General features: G+C 43.8%; 1 protein-coding gene across 1 annotated transcript in view; it reads right to left on the reverse strand.

Moving 5' to 3' along the window:
• TMEM8B (transmembrane protein 8B) overlaps nt 1-19,317 on the reverse strand; it is a 135,138-nt gene that overhangs the window by 58,736 nt on the left and 57,085 nt on the right. The window contains exons 2-3 of the mRNA XM_088453524.1: nt 2,197-2,386; nt 1,240-1,447 (exon numbers count right to left, since the gene is read on the reverse strand). Coding sequence (XP_088309650.1) covers nt 1,240-1,447; nt 2,197-2,386 — 398 coding nt within the window. The remainder of the gene's footprint in view (nt 1-1,239; nt 1,448-2,196; nt 2,387-19,317) is intronic.

A 19,317-nucleotide genomic window follows, 5' to 3' on the forward strand; every position in this document is an offset into this window, starting at 1 on the left:
TCCGGGCTTCCCGATCAGGTGATCTCCCATACTGCACTGGGGCCTGATCACCTGATGACCGGGCCCCAGTGTACTATGGGAGACCAGCTGACCGGAGAGGAGCCATCACCAGAGGCCCGATCACCGGTCCCTGGATTCAGGTAAGTAAAAAAAAAAAATATTTCTTTTTTTTTTCTTTTTTTTACAGCAATCAGCTTGCGGTCTCTTTAGACCACATAGCTGATTACTGGTACCGGCTCCCGCCTCTGCTCTCCCCGTTAGAGCAGAGTGGGAGCCCGGTAACCGGGGGAGACCCTGGATAACGCCACCTCCAGGTGACGTTATTATCACAGGGCTTCCCCCGGTATTTTTTTACAATTTATTTTTAGTAACTGTGGTCGGATCACATTTCCCATTACAATTATGGGAAATGTGATCTGCTTTACTAAAAATAAGTGATACTTAGGGGTTGGAGTAGAATTTTACTAATTCTACTCCAATTGCCCTGTAATAACTACAGGTGAGAATAAAATAATGTGAAAAGGGTGTGAAAACACAAAACAGCCTTTATCACTTTATTTTAGTAAAAATAATGTTAATAAATAGAGCCCATAGAGAGATAGGGAGATAGGGAAGGGTGACATCAGAGAGAGATGAGTGACATCAGAGACAGAGAGATAGAGACGGGTGATATCAGAGAGTGAGATGGGCGACATCAGAGAGAGAGATAGAGATGGGCGACATCAGAGAGAAAGAGTGAGATGGGTGACATCAGATAGTGAGATAGGGACATGTGACATCAGAGAGAGATGAGTGACATCAGAGAGAGAGAGTGAGATGGGTGACATCAGATAGTGAGATAGGGACATGTGACATCAGAGAGAGATGAGTGACATCAGAGAGAAAGAGTGAGATGGGTGACATCAGAGAGAGAGATAGAGATGGGCGACATCAGAGAGAAAGAGTGAGATGGGTGACATCAGATAGTGAGATAGGGACATGTGACATCAGAGAGAGATGAGTGACATCAGAGAGAAAGAGTGAGATGGGTGACATCAGATAGTGAGATAGGGACATGTGACATCAGAGAGAGATGAGTGACATCAGAGAGAGAGAGTGAGATGGGTGACATCAGATAGTGAGATAGGGACATGTGACATCAGAGAGAGATGAGTGACATCAGAAAGAAATAGACAGCATGACAACAGAGAGACAGCTCAGTAAAGGAGAGCTCAGTAGATATATGTTGCGTGTTATGACCTTGATGGTTATTTTGCCCTCATCCTTGGGAAGGTGGGCAGCCAAGAACCATTCTCCGGGGAGGGGACTGGTGATGTTGAACACCCCAGTTGTCCTGTTGGGTAAGCTCCAGGTGAGTGTGAGTGTAAACGATCCTGGCACAGCGGTGTCCCGAGGGAAGTGGGCACTTAGCGGGTTGATCACGGGGGGCGCTCCAGGCCGGAAGTAACTAGAATGAGGATAGAAAATGTCAGCTTCTAACACAAGACATGCAGACTGTTATAGCATAGACTAACAATGAATGAGAGGATCCTACTGGGCGTTATCAGCCCTCACAGGTCTCCCGCCTCGTACTACGGGGCAGCAGGGAGCTAAGATGGGAGTCAGGTTTTTTCCATACTCCAATTGTCAGGCGTGGACCACTGGGACCACCCTGACCTTCACTCATTCCACATTGGGTCTATCAGCCGCAAATAGCTTTATTTCGGTTGGCAAATACAGCAGGAGTGATGGCTACAGGGGCGTCACTATTGGGAGGCCAATTACAAGGAGGCTGATACAGGGAGGCTGCTACAGTGGGGGGTGCACTACAGGGAGGCCGCTACAGGAGGACACTACAGGGAGGCCGCTACAGGGGCACTACAGGGAGGCCGCTACAGGGGCACTACAGGGAGGCTGCTACAGGGGCACTACAGGGAGGCCGCTATGGTGGCACTACAGGGAGGCCGCTACGGTGGCGCTACAGAGAGGCCACTGCAGAAGGGCACTACAGGGAGGCCGCTAAGGGGGCGCTACAGGGGGCGGGGGTTGCTACATTGGGAGAGCTACAGGGAGAATGTTATAGAAATCAAGTTCCAACTTCCAAGTTTTCTCCCAGCACTTGGCCAACACACATCAGACGTCTACTGGACAATGACATATTCCGAGTATGTGGTGACATGAAGATGGGCTGTAGGGCAAACAGTATTCTATACATACACGGTGACGCTGCGATCAGGACAGCTGTCGCCAAATGTGCCCCCCTGTTCCTTGAATGTAATGAGGTTCCATACAGCAATGACAGTGTCCTCAGGGATGCGAAAGTGGAAAAGCTCAACGCTGCCCACCGATCGGAACGGATTCAGCTTCCGTGGGGTCCGGGTAAAATAATCCGTAACAAAAAGACCATCTGTGAAGAGAGAAGATCACTGGATCACATTGAGTAGATCCCAGAGGATTATCCCATAGCTGGGGAATGTGCCTGGTCCGTCAGCTGTGTATATATATATATATACAGTATATGGGGCGCCCGTGCAGCCGTTGTATGCAGCATTTTGCTGGGCCACAGCCACCAATAAACCTGCATGCCAGCCAGAGAAGCCAAGTCCAATCTATCATCACTCCCAATATATCTCATTGCAGCATCGCTTATTCTTACACCTGGTGGCATCTGCATTTAGGAGAATCATTGCCCATGGATGCTCTGCGTCCCTGGCTCCTGGATGTGGAGTGGTCACAGTGCAGGCTGCCATTGTGTGGTCCTGAGAATAGTGCAGGAGGGACCAGCAGCAGCTCCAGGATACTAGTCAGGTCATTTCTCAGTGATCTCACACGTTACTGCCTGGTGACCGAGCTCATTGGCTCCTCAGCAAAGTGTTATATTCCCCATCCAGCATCACATTCACTCTTATTAATCCTTTCATTTCCACACTGTTTTCCAGTGTATAAAAAATATTCCCTAATAGTCCCTAATAATAATGTTCCTAATAATATTAATTCCCTAATAATAAGTCCCTAATAATAATAATAAGTCTCTAACAATAACAATAAATCCTTAAACTCCCTAATAATAATAATTTCCTAATAATAATAATATTAAGTCCTTAAAAATAATAATAAGTCCCTAATAATAATAATAACTATAACAATAAATCCTAATAAAACATCTGTAATAATAATAATAATTCCCGAATAATAATAATATTAAGTCCATAATAATAATGAGTTATTGTAAAACTTACCTTTGTTAACTCTCTTTCTTCGAAGTCCATAGGGTCCACAGGGAGACCTTGGGGTGTAGGTGGTGGTTGAGGTCCAGGCACCACGAAGTTAAAGCTTTCAGCTTCCAGGATGCATCAGTCCATCCCTCTATACCCCGCCCCCGAGCACCTCAGTTGGTGATAAGCCAAAGGCCGGAGAAGAAAGAGAGAAGGAAGACTGGTACACAACCAAGAATCACACTCTCACGGAGAAGGAGACGGGAAACCGGTGACCAGAAACATAGCCCATATGAAGCCAGGTGCGTCAGGGCGGGTGCCCTGTGGACCCTATGGACTTCAAAGAAAGAGATAACAAAGTTTTACCATAGCTCTCATTTTCTTCTTCAGGATCCATAGGGCTCCACAGGGAGACCTTGGGGCTGTCCCAAAGCAGTCATTTAAGGGTGGGGATGCTCCTACGCTGAAAGGAAAATCTGGCACCCAAATGAAGCATCCTGATAGGCAAATGTATCAAAGGCATAAATGTACAGACAGAGGACCATGTGGCAGCCTTACACAGCTGTTCAGCTGAGCGCCACGGCGAGCTGCCCATGAAGGACCCACAGAGCGACTAGAATGAGCGGTAACAGTAGCCGGTACAGGAAGGCCTGCCTGCGTGTAAGCCTGTGAGATAGTCTTCCGAAGCCATCTAGCCAATGTCTGTTTGTTGGCTGGCCAAACCTTCTTGTGAAATCCATAGAGCACAAATAAGGAGTCTGATCTCCGAATGGAACTGGTATGGTCCACGTATATCCTGATGGCATGGACCACATCCAAGGAGGCCTCACCTGCCGAAAGGTCTGGTGATTGAAAGGCCAGGACTACAATTTCCTCATTCATGTGGAAACTAGTAACAAATTTTGTAAGGAAACCAGGGCGAGTCCGAAGCACAACCCTGTCCTGAAGGAATATCAGAAATGGGGAGCAACAGGAGAGCGCCCCTAAATCTGACACCCTTCTGGCGGACGTCATAGCCAGAAGAAAAAGTCTTCGCTGAGAGCCACTTGAGTTCCACAGAATCCAGGGGTTCAAACGGAGGACCCTGGAGGACATGAAGCACTACTGACAAATCCCGTGGAGCAAGTCTACACTGGAACCAAATGGATAGAGCAGAGACATGCACTTTCAGTGAGGCCAGGTGGAGTCCAAGGTCTAATCCAGCTTGAAGGAAGGCCAGGACTGTGGAAATCCAAATCACTTGGGGGTCGTAGCTTCTGGTACGACACAGTTGGGAATATGTATGCCACAGTCTGTGGTAGATCCGAGCAGAGGCTGGCTTACGCGCTCTGAGCATAGTTTTGAATACAGAGCGAGAGAATCCTTTGCACCTCAGGAGGGATATCTCAAGAGCCACGCCGTCAAAGACAGACGACCCAGGTCTGGGTAAAGGCAAGGACCCTGAGACAACAAGTTTGGTCATTGAGGCAGCAGGAACGGAGTGTTGATGGAGAGACTCCAAAGATCTGAGTACCAATGACGTCTGGGCCAAGCTGGAGCCACCAGCAGGAGAGTGCCTCCGTCTTGTTTGAACTTCCGAAGAACTCGAGGAAGAAGGGAGACTGAGATTAGGTATGCCAGATGGAAGGCCCACTTCCTCGTTATGCATGTCGTGACGGCTGTGGAAGTCTGTTTCCCAATTGAGAACTCCATAATAATAATAATAATAATAATAATAATAATAATAATAAGTCCCTAGCACTTGGAACTGAGGACTGGGGCATCCAAGTACCTGTATAGTGCTCCATGGGAAAGATGACTTGCTATAAATTAAGATCTCACAAAGTGGTTCTAGGGATCTTATTGCCTTAACCTGATGCACCAAGATCCTCTTTATACAGTACTAATGCAATCATACACGTATAGTACAGCAAGACATCAGAACTGTACTTTCCCACATTTATAAATGTCCCGTATTGTCCTGGTAAACCATGAACCAACCAAATCTTCACAGTCTAGCAACACATTCTTAGAGCCCTCCCTCCATGACCTCATCACATCCATTCTCCAACATCACCAAAGATCTGCTCGATTCCAACAAGCTCTTCCCTGTACATAGCAATCCCACCCCTTTGCCCCCTGATACCATAGATCATGTACAGAGCACCTACAGCCTGCCACAGGGACAACCAAACCTGTAACTTACATCCATCAAGCAGCCCTCAGTGCCTGGAAGCCAAACCAGAGTCATTTTCACAGCCCACCAACCCATCACAACATATTATCAAGGTTCACCAAACATATATACAGAAAGCCAACAAAAATCACCACCACAGCTCACTAAAATGGTCTTGAAGTCCACAAAACCTCTCCTTAGTATGCAACTGTGAAATATAATGAGCTCGCTTTGGCAGGTGTAGAGTTCTATATATAGGGTGTAATAGATGTGAATTGTGAATTATGATCATGTCCAGTGGTCAGGACATGTTGGGGGTGTAGTGTCCTATGTCTGTATACGGTGTAATAGATGTGTAGTATGATCATGTACAGTGGTCAGGTCATTTTGAGGGTGTAGTGTCCTATGTTTGTATAAAGTGTAATAGATGTATTATGATCATGTACAGCGGTCAGGTCATGTTGAGACTGTAGTGTCCTATGTCTGTATATGGTGTAATAGATGTGTAGTATGATCATGTACAGTAGTCAGGTCATGTTGGGGATGTAGTGTCCTATGTCTGTATACGATGTAATAGATGTGTATTATGGTCATGTACAGTGGTCAGGTCATTTTGGGGGTGTAGTGTCCTATGTTTGTATAGAGTGTAATAGAGGTATTATGATCATGTACAGCGGTTAGGTCATGTTGAGACTGTAGTGTCCTATGTCTGTATATGGTGTAATAGATGTGTAGTATGATCATGTACAGTAGTCAGGTCATGTTGGGGATGTAGTGTCCTATGTCTGTATACGGTGTAATAGATGTGTATTATGATCATGTACAGCAGTCAGGACATGTTGGGGGTGTAGTGTCCTATGTCTGTATACAGTGTAATAGATGTGTAGTATGATCATGTACAGTAGTCAGGTCATGTTGGGGATGTAGTGTCCTATGTCTGTATACGGGGTGTAATAGGTGTGTATTATGGTCATGTACAGCGGTCAGGACATGTTGGAGGTGTAGTGTCCTATGTCTGTATACAGTGTAATAGATGTGTATTATGGTCATGTACAGCGGTCAGGACATGTTGGGGGTGTAGTGTCCTATGTCTGTATACAGAGTAATAGATGTGTATTATGATCATGTACAGTGGTCAGGACATGTTGGGGGTGTAGTGTCCTATGTCTGTATACGGTGTAATAGATGTGTATTATGATCATGTACAGCGGTCAGGACATGTTGGGGGGTGTAGTGTCCTATGTCTGTATACAGTGTAATAGATGTATATTATGGTCATGTACAGCGGTCAGGACATGTTGGGGGTGTAGTGTCCTATGTCTGTATACAGTGTAATAGATGTGTATTATAGTCATGTACAGTGGTCAGGTCATGTTGGGGTGTAGTGTCCTATGTCTGTATACGGTGTAATAGATGTGTAGTATGATCATGTACAGCGGCCAGGACATGTTGGGGGTGTAGTGTACTATGTCTGTATACAGTGTAATAGATGTGTATTATGGTCATGTACAGCAGTCAGGACATGTTGGGGATGTAGTGTCCTATGTCTGTATACAGTGTGATAGATGTGTATTATGGTCATGTACAGTAGTCAGGTCATGTTGGGGATGTAGAGTCCTATGTCTGTATACGATGTAATAGATGTGTATTATGGTCATGTACAGTGGTCAGGTCATTTTGGGGGTGTAGTGTCCTATGTTTGTATAGAGTGTAATAGAGGTATTATGATCATGTACAGCGGTCAGGTCATGTTGAGACTGTAGTGTCCTATGTCTGTATACGGTGTAATAGATGTGTATTATGATCATGTACAGCAGTCAGGACATGTTGGGGGTGTAGTGTCCTATGTCTGTATACAGTGTAATAGATGTGTAGTATGATCATGTACAGTAGTCAGGTCATGTTGGGGATGTAGTGTCCTATGTCTGTATATGGGGTGTAATAGGTGTGTATTATGGTCATGTACAGCGGTCAGGACATGTTGGAGGTGTAGTGTCCTATGTCTGTATACAGTGTAATAGATGTGTATTATGGTCATGTACAGCGGTCAGGACATGTTGGGGGTGTAGTGTCCTATGTCTGTATACAGAGTAATAGATGTGTATTATGATCATGTACAGTGGTCAGGACATGTTGGGGGTGTAGTGTCCTATGTCTGTATACGGTGTAATAGATGTGTATTATGATCATGTACAGCGGTCAGGACATGTTGGGGGGTGTAGTGTCCTATGTCTGTATACAGTGTAATAGATGTATATTATGGTCATGTACAGCGGTCAGGACATGTTGGGGCTGTAGTGTCCTATGTCTGTATACAGTGTGAAAGATGTGTATTATGGTCATGTACAGCAGTCAGGACATGTTGGGGATGTAGTGTCCTATGTCTGTATACGGTGTAATAGATGTGTAGTATGATCATGTACAGCGGTCAGGACATGTTGGGGGTGTAGTGTCCTATGTCTGAATAAAGTGTGATAGATGTGTATTATGGTTATGAACAGCGGTCAGGACATGTTGGGGGTGTAGTGTCCTATGTCTGTATACAGTGTAATAGATGTGTATTATGGACATGTACAGCGGTCAGGACATGTTGGGGATGTAGTGTCCTATGTCTGTATACGGTGTAATAGATGTGTATTATGGACATGTACAGCGGTCAGGACATGTTGGGGATGTAGTGTCCTATGTCTGTATACAGTGTAATAGATGTGTAGTATGATCATGTACAGAGGTCAGGTCATGTTGGGGGTGTAGTGTCCTATGTCTGTATACAGTGTAATAGATGTGTATTATGGACATGTACAGCGGTCAGGACATGTTGGGGATGTATTATCCTATGTCTGTATACAGTGTAATAGATGTGTATTATCCTATGTCTGTATACAGTGTAATAGATGTGTATTATCCTATGTCTGTATACAGTGTAATAGATGTGTATTATCCTATGTCTGTATACAGTGTAATAGATGTGTATTATGGTCATGTACAGCGGTCAGGACATGTTGGGGGTGTAGTGTCCTATGTCTGTATACAGTGTAATAGATGTGTATTATGGTGATGTACAGCGGTCAGGACATGTTGGGGGTGTAGTGTCCTATGTCTGTATACAGTGTAATAGATGTGTATTATGATCATGTACAGCGGTCAGGTCATGTTGGGGGTGTAGTGTCCTATGTCTGTATACGGTGTAATAGATGTGTATTATGGTCATGTACAGCGGTCAGGACATGTTGGGGGTGTAGTGACCTATGTCTGTATACGGTGTAATAGATGTGTATTATGATCATGTACAGCGGTCAGGACATGTTGGGGGTGTAGTGTCCTATGTCTGTATACAGTATAATAGATGTGTATTATGATCATGTACAGCGGTCAGGTCATGTTGGGGGTGTAGTGTCCTATGTCTGTATACGGTGTAATAGATGTGTATTATGGTCATGTACAGCGGTCAGGACATGTTGGGGGTGTAGTGACCTATGTCTGTATACGGTGTAATAGATGTGTATTATGATCATGTACAGCGGTCAGGACATGTTGGGGATGTAGTGTCCTATCTCTGTATACAGTGTATTAGATGTGTAGTATGATCATGTACAGCGGTCAGGACATGTTGGGGGTGTAGCGTCCTATGTCTGTATACAGTGTAATAGGTGTGTATAATGGCCATGTACAGCGGTCAGGACATGTTGGGGGTGTAGTGTCCTATGTCTGTATACAGTGTAATAGGTGTGTATTATGATCATGTACAGCGGTCAGGACATGTTGGGGGTGTAGTGTCCTATGTCTGTATACAGTGTAATAGATGTGTGTTATGATCATGTACAGCGGTCAGGACAAGTTGGGGGTGTAGTGTCCTATGTCTGTATATAGTGTAATAGATGTGTATTATGATCATGTACAGAGGTCAGGACATGTTGGAGGTGTAGTGTCCTATGTCTGTATACAGTGTAATAGATGTGCATTATGGTCATGTACAGTGGTCAGGACATGTTGGGGGTGTAGTGACCTATGTCTGTATACAGTGTAATAGATGTGTATTATGGTCATGTACAGCGGTCAGGACATGTTGGGGGTGTAGTGACCTATGTCTGTATACGGTGTAATAGATGTGTATTATGGTCATGTACAGCGGTCAGGACATGTTGGGGGTGTAGTGTCCTATGTCTGTATACGGTGTAATAGATGTATATTATGATCATGTACAGCGGTCAGGACATGTTGGGGGTGTAGAGTCCTATGTCTGTATACGGTGTAATAGATGTGTATTATGGTCATGTACAGCGGTCAGGACATGATGGGGGTGTAGTGTCCTATGTCTGTATACGGTGTAATAAATGTGTATTATGCTCATGTACAGCGGTCAGGACATGTTGGGGGTGTAGTGTCCTATGTCTGTATATAGTGTAATCGATGTATTATGGTCATGTACAGTGGTCAGGACATGTTGGGGGTGTAGTGTCCTATGTCTGTATACGGTGTAATAAATGTGTATTATGCTCATGTACAGCGGTCAGGACATGTTGGGGGTGTAGTGTCCTATGTCTGTATACGGTGTAATAGATGTGTATTATGATCATGTACAGCGGTCAGGACATGTTGGGGGTGTAGTGTCCTATGTCTGTATACGGTGTAATAGATGTGTATTATGGTCATGTACAGCGGTCAGGACATGTTGGGGGTGTAGTGTCCTATGTCTGTATACGGTGTAATAGATGTGTATTATGGTCATGTACAGCGGTCAGGACATGTTGGGGGTGTAGTGTCCTATGTCTGTATACAGTGTAATAGATGTGTATTATGGTAATGTACAGCGGTCAGGACATGTTGGGGATGTAGTGTCCTATGTCTCTATACGGTGTAATAGATGTGTATTATGATCATGTGCAGCGGTCAGGACATGTTGGGGGTGTAGGGTCCTATGTCTGTATAGGTGTAATAGATGTGTATTATGATCATGTACAGCGGTCAGGACATGTTGGTGGTGTAGTGTCCTATGTCTGTATACAGAGTAATAGATGTGTATTATGGTCATGTACAGCAGTCAGGACATGTTGGGGGTGTAGTGTCCTATGTCTGTATACGGTGTAATAGATGTGTATTATGATCATGTACAGCGGTCAGGACATGTTGGGGATGTAGTGTCCTATGTCTGTATACAGAGTAATAGATGTATAATGGCCATGTATAGCGGTCAGGACATGTTGGGGGTGTAGTGTCCTATGTCTGTATACAGTGTAATAGATGTGTATTATGGTGATGTACAGCGGTCAGGACATGTTGGGGGTGTAGTGTCCTATGTCTGTATACGGTGTAATAGATGTGTATTATGATCATGTACAGCGGTCAGGACATGTTGGGGGTGTAGTGTCCTATGTCTGTATACGGTGTAATAGATGTGTATTATGATCATGTACAGCGGTCAGGACATGTTGGGGGTGTAGTGTCCTATGTCTGTATACGGTGTAATAGATGTGTATTATGATCATGTACAGCGGTCAGGGCATGTTGGGGGTGTAGTGTCCTATGTCTGTATACGGTGTAATAGATGTGTATTATGATCATGTACAGCGGTCAGGACATGTTGGGGGTGTAGTGTCCTATGTCTGTATACAGTGTAATAGATGTGTATTATGATCATGTACAGCGGTCAGGACATGTTGGGGGTGTAGTGTCCTATGTCTGTATAGAGTGTAATAGATGTGTATTATGATCATGTACAGAGGTCAGGACATGTTGGGGGTGTAGTGTCCTATGTCTGTATACGGTGTAATAGATGTGTATTATGATCATGTACAGCGGTCAGGACATGTTGGGGGTGTAGTGTCCTATGTCTGTATACAGTGTAATAGATGTATTATGGTCATGTACAGCGGTCAGGACATGTTGGGGGTGTAGTGTCCTATGTCTGTATACAGTGTAATAGATGTGTATTATGATCATGTACAGCGGTCAGGACATGTTGGGGGTGTAGTGTCCTATGTCTGTATACAGTGTAATAGATGTGTATTATGATCATGTACAGAGGTCAGGACATGTAGGGGGTGTAGTGTCCTATGTCTGTATACGGTGTAATAGATGTGTATTATGATCATGTACAGCGGTCAGGACATGTTGGGAATGTAGTGTCCTATGTCTGTATACAGTGTAATAGATGTATTATGGTCATGTACAGCAGTCAGGACATGTTGGGGGTGTAGTGTCCTATGTCTGTATACAGTGTAATAGATGTGTATTATGATCATGTACAGTGGTCAGGACATGTTGGGAATGTAGTGTCCTATGTCTGTATACAGTGTAATAGATGTGTATTATGATCATGTACAGCGGTCAGGTCATGTTGGGGGTGTAGTGGCCTATGTCTGTATACGGTGTAATAGATGTGTATTATGATCATGTACAGAGGTCAGGACATGTTGGGGGTGTAGTGTCCTATGTCTGTATACAGTGTAATAGATGTGTATTATGATCATGTACAGCGGTCAGGTCATGTTGGGGGTGTAGTGGCCTATGTCTGTATACGGTGTAATAGATGTGTATTATGATCATGTACAGAGGTCAGGACATGTTGGGGGTGTAGTGGCCTATGTCTGTATACGGTGTAATAGATGTGTATTATGATCATGTACAGTGGTCAGGACATGTTGGGGGTGTAGTGTCCTATGTCTGTATACAGTGTAATAGATGTATTATGGTCATGTACAGCGGTCAGGACATGTTGGGGGTGTAGGGTCCTATGTCTGTATAGGTGTAATAGATGTGTATAATGATCATGTACAGCGGTCAGGACATGTTGGGGGTGTAGTGTCCTATGTCTGTATACGGTGTAATAGATGTGTATTATGGTCATGTACAGCGGTCAGGACATGTTGGGGGTGTAGTGTCCTATGTCTGTATACGGTGTAATAGATGTGTATAATGGCCATGTATAGCGGGATGTACAGCGGTCAGGACATGTTGGGGGTGTAGTGTCCTATGTCTGTATACGGTGTAATAGATGTGTATTATGATCATGTACAGCGGTCAGGACATGTTGGGGGTGTAGTGTCCTATGTCTGTATACGGTGTAATAGATGTGTATTATGATCATGTACAGCGGTCAGGACATGTTGGGGGTGTAGTGTCCTATGTCTGTATACAGTGTAATAGATGTGTATTATGATCTTGTACAGCGGTCAGGACATGTTGGGGGTGTAGTGTCCTATGTCTGTATACAGTGTAATAGATGTGTACTATGATCATGTACAGCGGTCAGGACATGTTGGGGGTGTAGTGTCCTATGTCTGTATACGGTGTAATAGATGTGTATTATGATCATGTACAGCGGTCAGGACATGTTGGGGGTGTAGTGTCCTATGTCTGTATACGGTGTAATAAATGTGTATTATGGTCATGTACAGCGGTCAGGACATGTTGGGGGTGTAGTGTCCTATGTCTGTATACGGTGTAATAGATGTGTATTATGATCATGTACAGTGGTCAGGACATGTTGGGGGTGTAGTATCCTATGTCTGTATACGGTGTAATAGATGTGTATTAAGGTCATGTACAGCGGCCAGGACATGTTGGGGGTGTAGTGTCCTATGTCTGTATACGGTGTAATAGATGTGTAGTATGGTCATGTACAGCGGTCAGGACATGTTGGGGGTATAGTGTCCTATGTCTGTATACAGTGTAATAGATGTGTATTATGGTCATGTACAGCGGTCAGGACATGTTGGGGGTGTAGTGACCTATGTCTGTATACAGTGTAATAGATGTGTATTATGGTCATGTTGGGGGTGTAGTGTCCTATGTCTGTATACAGTGTAATAGATGTGTATTATGGTCATGTACAGCGGTCAGGACATGTTGGGGGTGTAGGGTCCTATGTCTGTATACAGTGTAATAGATGTGTATTATGATCATGTACAGCGGTCAGGACATATTGGGGGTGTAGTGTCCTATCTCTGTATACAGTGTAATAGATGTGTGTTATGATCATGTACAGCGGTCAGGACAAGTTGGGGGTGTAGTGTCCTATGTCTGTATATAGTGTAATAGATGTGTATTATGATCATGTACAGAGGTCAGGACATGTTGGAGGTGTAGTGTCCTATGTCTGTATACAGTGTAATAGATATGCATTATGGTCATGTACAGTGGTCAGGACATGTTGGGGGTGTAGTGACCTATGTCTTTATACAGTGTAATAGATGTGTATTATGGTCATGTACAGCGGTCAGGACATGTTGGGGGTGTAGTGTCCTATGTCTGTATACGGTGTAATAGATGTGTATTATGATCATGTACAGCGGTCAGGACATGTTGGGGGTGTAGTGTCCTATGTCTGTATACGGTGTAATAGATGTGTATTATGGTCATGTACAGCGGTCAGGACATGTTGGGGGTGTAGTGTCCTATGTCTGTATACGGTGTAATAAATGTGTATTATGCTCATGTACAGCGGTCAGGACATGTTGGGGGTGTAGTGTCCTATGTCTGTATATAGTGTAATCGATGTATTATGGTCATGTACAGTGGTCAGGACATGTTGGGGGTGTAGTGTCCTATGTCTGTATACGGTGTAATAAATGTGTATTATGCTCATGTACAGCGGTCAGGACATGTTGGGGGTGTAGTGTCCAATGTCTGTATACGGTGTAATAGATGTGTATTATGATCATGTACAGCGGTCAGGACATGTTGGGGGTGTAGTGTCCTATGTCTGTATACGGTGTAATAGATGTGTAGTATGATCATGTACAGTGGTCAGGACATGTTGGGGGTGTAGTGTCCTATGTCTGTATACGGTGTAATAGATGTGTATTATGGTCATGTACAGTGGTCAGGACATGTTGGGGGTGTAGTGTCCTATGTCTGTATACAGTGTAATAGATGTGTATTATGGTCATGTACAGTGGTCAGGACATGTTGGGGGTGTAGTGTCCTATGTCTGTATACGGTGTAATAGATGTGTATTATGGTCATGTACAGCGGTCAGGACATGTTGGGGGTGTAGTGTCCTATGTCTGTATACAGTGTAATAGATGTGTATTATGGTCATGTACAGCGGTCAGGACATGTTGGGGATGTAGTGTCCTATGTCTCTATACGGTGTAATAGATGTGTATTATGATCATGTGCAGCGGTCAGGACATGTTGGGGGTGTAGTGTCCTATGTCTGTATACGGTGTAATAGATGTGTATTATGGTCATGTACAGCAATCAGGACATGTTGGGGGTGTAGTGTCCTATGTCTGTATACGGTGTAATAGATGTGTATAATGGCCATGTATAGCGGTCAGGACATGTTGGGGGTGTAGTGTCCTATGTCTGTATACGGTGTAATAGATGTGTATTATGGTGATGTACAGCGGTCAGGACATGTTGGGGGTGTAGTGTCCTATGTCTGTATACGGTGTAATAGATGTGTATTATGATCATGTACAGCGGTCAGGACATGTTGGGGGTGTAGTGTCCTATGTCTGTATACAGTGTAATAGATGTGTATTATGATCATGTACAGCGGTCAGGACATGTTGGGGGTGTAGTGTCCTATGTCTGTATAGAGTGTAATAGATGTGTATTATGATCATGTACAGAGGTCAGGACATGTTGGGGGTGTAGTGTCCTATGTCTGTATACGGTGTAATAGATGTGTATTATGATCATGTACAGCGGTCAGGACATGTTGGGGGTGTAGTGTCCTATGTCTGTATACGGTGTAATAGATGTGTATTATGATCATGTACAGCGGTCAGGACATGTTGGGGGTGTAGTGTCCTATGTCTGTATACAGTGTAATAGATGTATTATGGTCATGTACAGCGGTCAGGACATGTTGGGGGTGTAGTGTCCTATGTCTGTATACAGTGTAATAGATGTGTATTATGATCATGTACAGCGGTCAGGACATGTTGGGGGTGTAGTGTCCTATGTCTGTATACAGTGTAATAGATGTGTATTATGATCATGTACAGAGGTCAGGACATGTAGGGGGTGTAGTGTCCTATGTCTGTATACGGTGTAATAGATGTGTATTATGATCATGTACAGCGGTCAGGACATGTTGGGAATGTAGTGTCCTATGTCTGTATACAGTGTAATAGATGTGTATTATGATCATGTACAGCGGTCAGGTCATGTTGGGGGTGTAGTGGCCTATGTCTGTATACGGTGTAATAGATGTGTATTATGATCATGTACAGAGGTCAGGTCATGTTGGGGGTGTAGTGGCCTATGTCTGTATACGGTGTAATAGATGTGTATTATGATCATGTACAGAGGTCAGGACATGTTGGGGGTGTAGTGTCCTATGTCTGTATACAGTGTAATAGATGTATTATGGTCATGTACAGCGGTCAGGACATGTTGGGGGTGTAGGGTCCTATGTCTGTATAGGTGTAATAGATGTGTATTATGATCATGTACAGCGGTCAGGACATGTTGGGGGTGTAGTGTCCTATGTCTGTATACGGTGTAATAGATGTGTATTATGGTCATGTACAGCGGTCAGGACATGTTGGGGGTGTAGTGTCCTATGTCTGTATACGGTGTAATAGATGTGTATAATGGCCATGTATAGCGGGATGTACAGCGGTCAGGACAAGTTGGGGGTGTAGTGTCCTATGTCTGTATACGGTGTAATAGATGTGTATTATGATCATGTACAGCGGTCAGGACATGTTGGGGGTGTAGTGTCCTATGTCTGTATACGGTGTAATAGATGTGTATTATGATCATGTACAGCGGTCAGGACATGTTGGGGGTGTAGTGTCCTATGTCTGTATACAGTGTAATAGATGTGTATTATGATCTTGTACAGCGGTCAGGACATGTTGGGGGTGTAGTGTCCTATGTCTGTATACAGTGTAATAGATGTGTACTATGATCATGTACAGCGGTCAGGACATGTTGGGGGTGTAGTGTCCTATGTCTGTATACGGTGTAATAGATGTGTATTATGATCATGTACAGCGGTCAGGACATGTTGGGGGTGTAGTGTCCTATGTCTGTATACGGTGTAATAGATGTGTAATATGGTCATGTACAGCGGTCAGGACATGTTGGGGGTGTAGTGTCCTATGTCTGTATACGGTGTAATAAATGTGTATTATGGTCATGTACAGCGGTCAGGACATGTTGGGGGTGTAGTGTCCTATGTCTGTTTACGGTGTAATAGATGTGTATTATGGTCATGTACAGCGGCCAGGACATGTTGATGGTATAGTGTCCTATGTCTGTATACAGTGTAATAGATGTGTATTATGGTCATGTTGGGGGTGTAGTGTCCTATGTCTGTTTACGGTGTAATAGATGTGTATTATGGTCATGTACAGCGGTCAGGACATGTTGGGGGTGTAGTGTCCTATGTCTGTTTACGGTGTAATAGATGTGTATTATGGTCATGTACAGCGGTCAGGACATGTTGGGGGTGTAGTGTCCTATGTCTGTATACGGTGTAATAGATGTGTATTATGGTCATGTACAGCGGTCAGGACATGTTGGGGGTGTAGTGTCCTATGTCTGTTTACGGTGTAATAGATGTGTATTATGGTCATGTACAGCGGTCAGGACATGTTGGGGGTGTAGTATCCTATGTCTGTATACGGTGTAATAGATGTGTATTATGGTCATGTACAGCGGCCAGGACATGTTGGGGGTATAGTGTCCTATGTCTGTATACAGTGTAATAGATGTGTATTATGGTCATGTTGGGGGTGTAGTGTCCTATGTCTGAATACAGTGTAATAGATATGTATTATGATCATGTACAGCGGTCAGGACATGTTGGGGGTGTAGTGTCCTATGTCTGTATACAGTGTAATACATATGTATTATGATCGTGTACAGAGGTCAGGACACGTTGGGGGTGTAGTGTCCTATATCTGTATACGGTGTAATAGATGTGTATTATGATCATGTACTGCGGTCAGGACATGTTGGGGGGTGTAGTGTCCTATGTCTGTATACAGTGTAATAGATGTATATTATGGTCATGTACAGCGGTCAGGACATGTTGGGGGTGTAGTGTCCTATGTCTGTATATAGTGTAATAGATATGTATTATAGTCATGTACAGCGGTCAGGACATGTTGGGGGTGTAGTGTCCTATGTCTGTATACAGTGTGATAGATGTGTATTATGGTCATGTACAGTAGTCAGGACATGTTGGGGATGTAGTGTCCTATGTCTGTATACGGTGTAATAGATGTGTAGTATGATCATGTACAGCGGTCAGGACATGTTGGGGGTGTAGTGTCCTATGTCTGTATACAGTGTAATAGATGTGTATTATGGTCATGAACAGCGGTCAGGACATGTTGGGGGTGTAGTGTCCTATGTCTGTATACGGTGTAATAGATGTGTATTATGGACATGTACAGAGGTCAGGTCATATTGGGGTGTAGTGTCCTATGTCTGTATACAGTGTAATAGATGTGTATTATGGACATGTACAGCGGTCAGGACATGTTGGGGATGTAGTGTCCTATGTCTGTATGCAGTGTAATAGATGTGTATTATCCTATGTCTGTATACAGTGTAATAGATGTGTATTATCCTATGTCTGTATACAGTGTAATAGATGTGTATTATCCTATGTCTGTATACAGTGTAATAGATGTGTATTATCCTATGTCTGTATACAGTGTAATAGATGTGTATTATGATCATGTACAGTGGTCAGGACATGTTGGGGGTGTAGTGTCCTATGTCTGTATACAGTGTAATAGATGTGTATTATGGTCATGTACAGTGGTCAGGACATGTTGGGGGTGTAGTGTCCTATATCTGTATACGGTGTAATAGATGTGTATTATGATCATGTACAGCGGTCAGGACATGTTGGGGGTGTAGTGTCCTATGTCTGTATACAGTGTAATAGATGTGTATTATGATCATGTACAGTGGTCAGGACATGTTGGGGGTGTAGTGTCCTATGTCTGTATACAGTGTAATAGATGTGTATTATGATCATGTACAGTGGTCAGGTCATGTTGGGGGGTGTAGTGTCCTATGTCTGCATACAGTGTAATAGATGTGTATTATGGTCATGTACAGCGGTCAGGACATGTTGGGAATGTAGTGTCCTATGTCTGTATACAGTGTAATAGATGTGTATTATGGTCATGTACAGCGGTCAGGACATGTTGGGGGTGTAGTGTCCTATGTCTGTATACAGTGTAATAGATGTGTATTATGATCATGTACAGTGGTCAGGTCATGTTGGGGGGTGTAGTGTCCTATGTCTGCATACAGTGTAATAGATGTGTATTATGGTCATGTACAGCGGTCAGGACATGTTGGGAATGTAGTGTCCTATGTCTGTATACAGTGTAATAGATGTGTATTATGGTCATGTACAGCGGTCAGGACATGTTGGGGGTGTAGTGTCCTATGTCTGTATACAGTGTAATAGATGTGTATTATGATCTTGTACAGCGGTCAGGACATGTTGGGGGTGTAGTGTCCTATGTCTGTATACAGTGTAATAGATGTGTACTATGATCATGTACAGCGGTCAGGACATGTTGGGGGTGTAGTGTCCTATGTCTGTATACGGTGTAATAGATGTGTATTATGATCATGTACAGCGGTCAGGACATGTTGGGGGTGTAGTGTCCTATGTCTGTATACGGTGTAATAGATGTGTAATATGGTCATGTACAGCGGTCAGGACATGTTGGGGGTGTAGTGTCCTATGTCTGTATACGGTGTAATAAATGTGTATTATGGTCATGTACAGCGGTCAGGACATGTTGGGGGTGTAGTGTCCTATGTCTGTTTACGGTGTAATAGATGTGTATTATGGTCATGTACAGCGGCCAGGACATGTTGATGGTATAGTGTCCTATGTCTGTATACAGTGTAATAGATGTGTATTATGGTCATGTTGGGGGTGTAGTGTCCTATGTCTGTTTACGGTGTAATAGATGTGTATTATGGTCATGTACAGCGGTCAGGACATGTTGGGGGTGTAGTGTCCTA

This window comes from Taudactylus pleione, unplaced genomic scaffold (genome assembly GCF_031769625.1).
Source record: "Taudactylus pleione unplaced genomic scaffold, aTauple2 ptg000580l, whole genome shotgun sequence".
Classification (NCBI taxonomy): domain Eukaryota; kingdom Metazoa; phylum Chordata; class Amphibia; order Anura; family Myobatrachidae; genus Taudactylus; species Taudactylus pleione.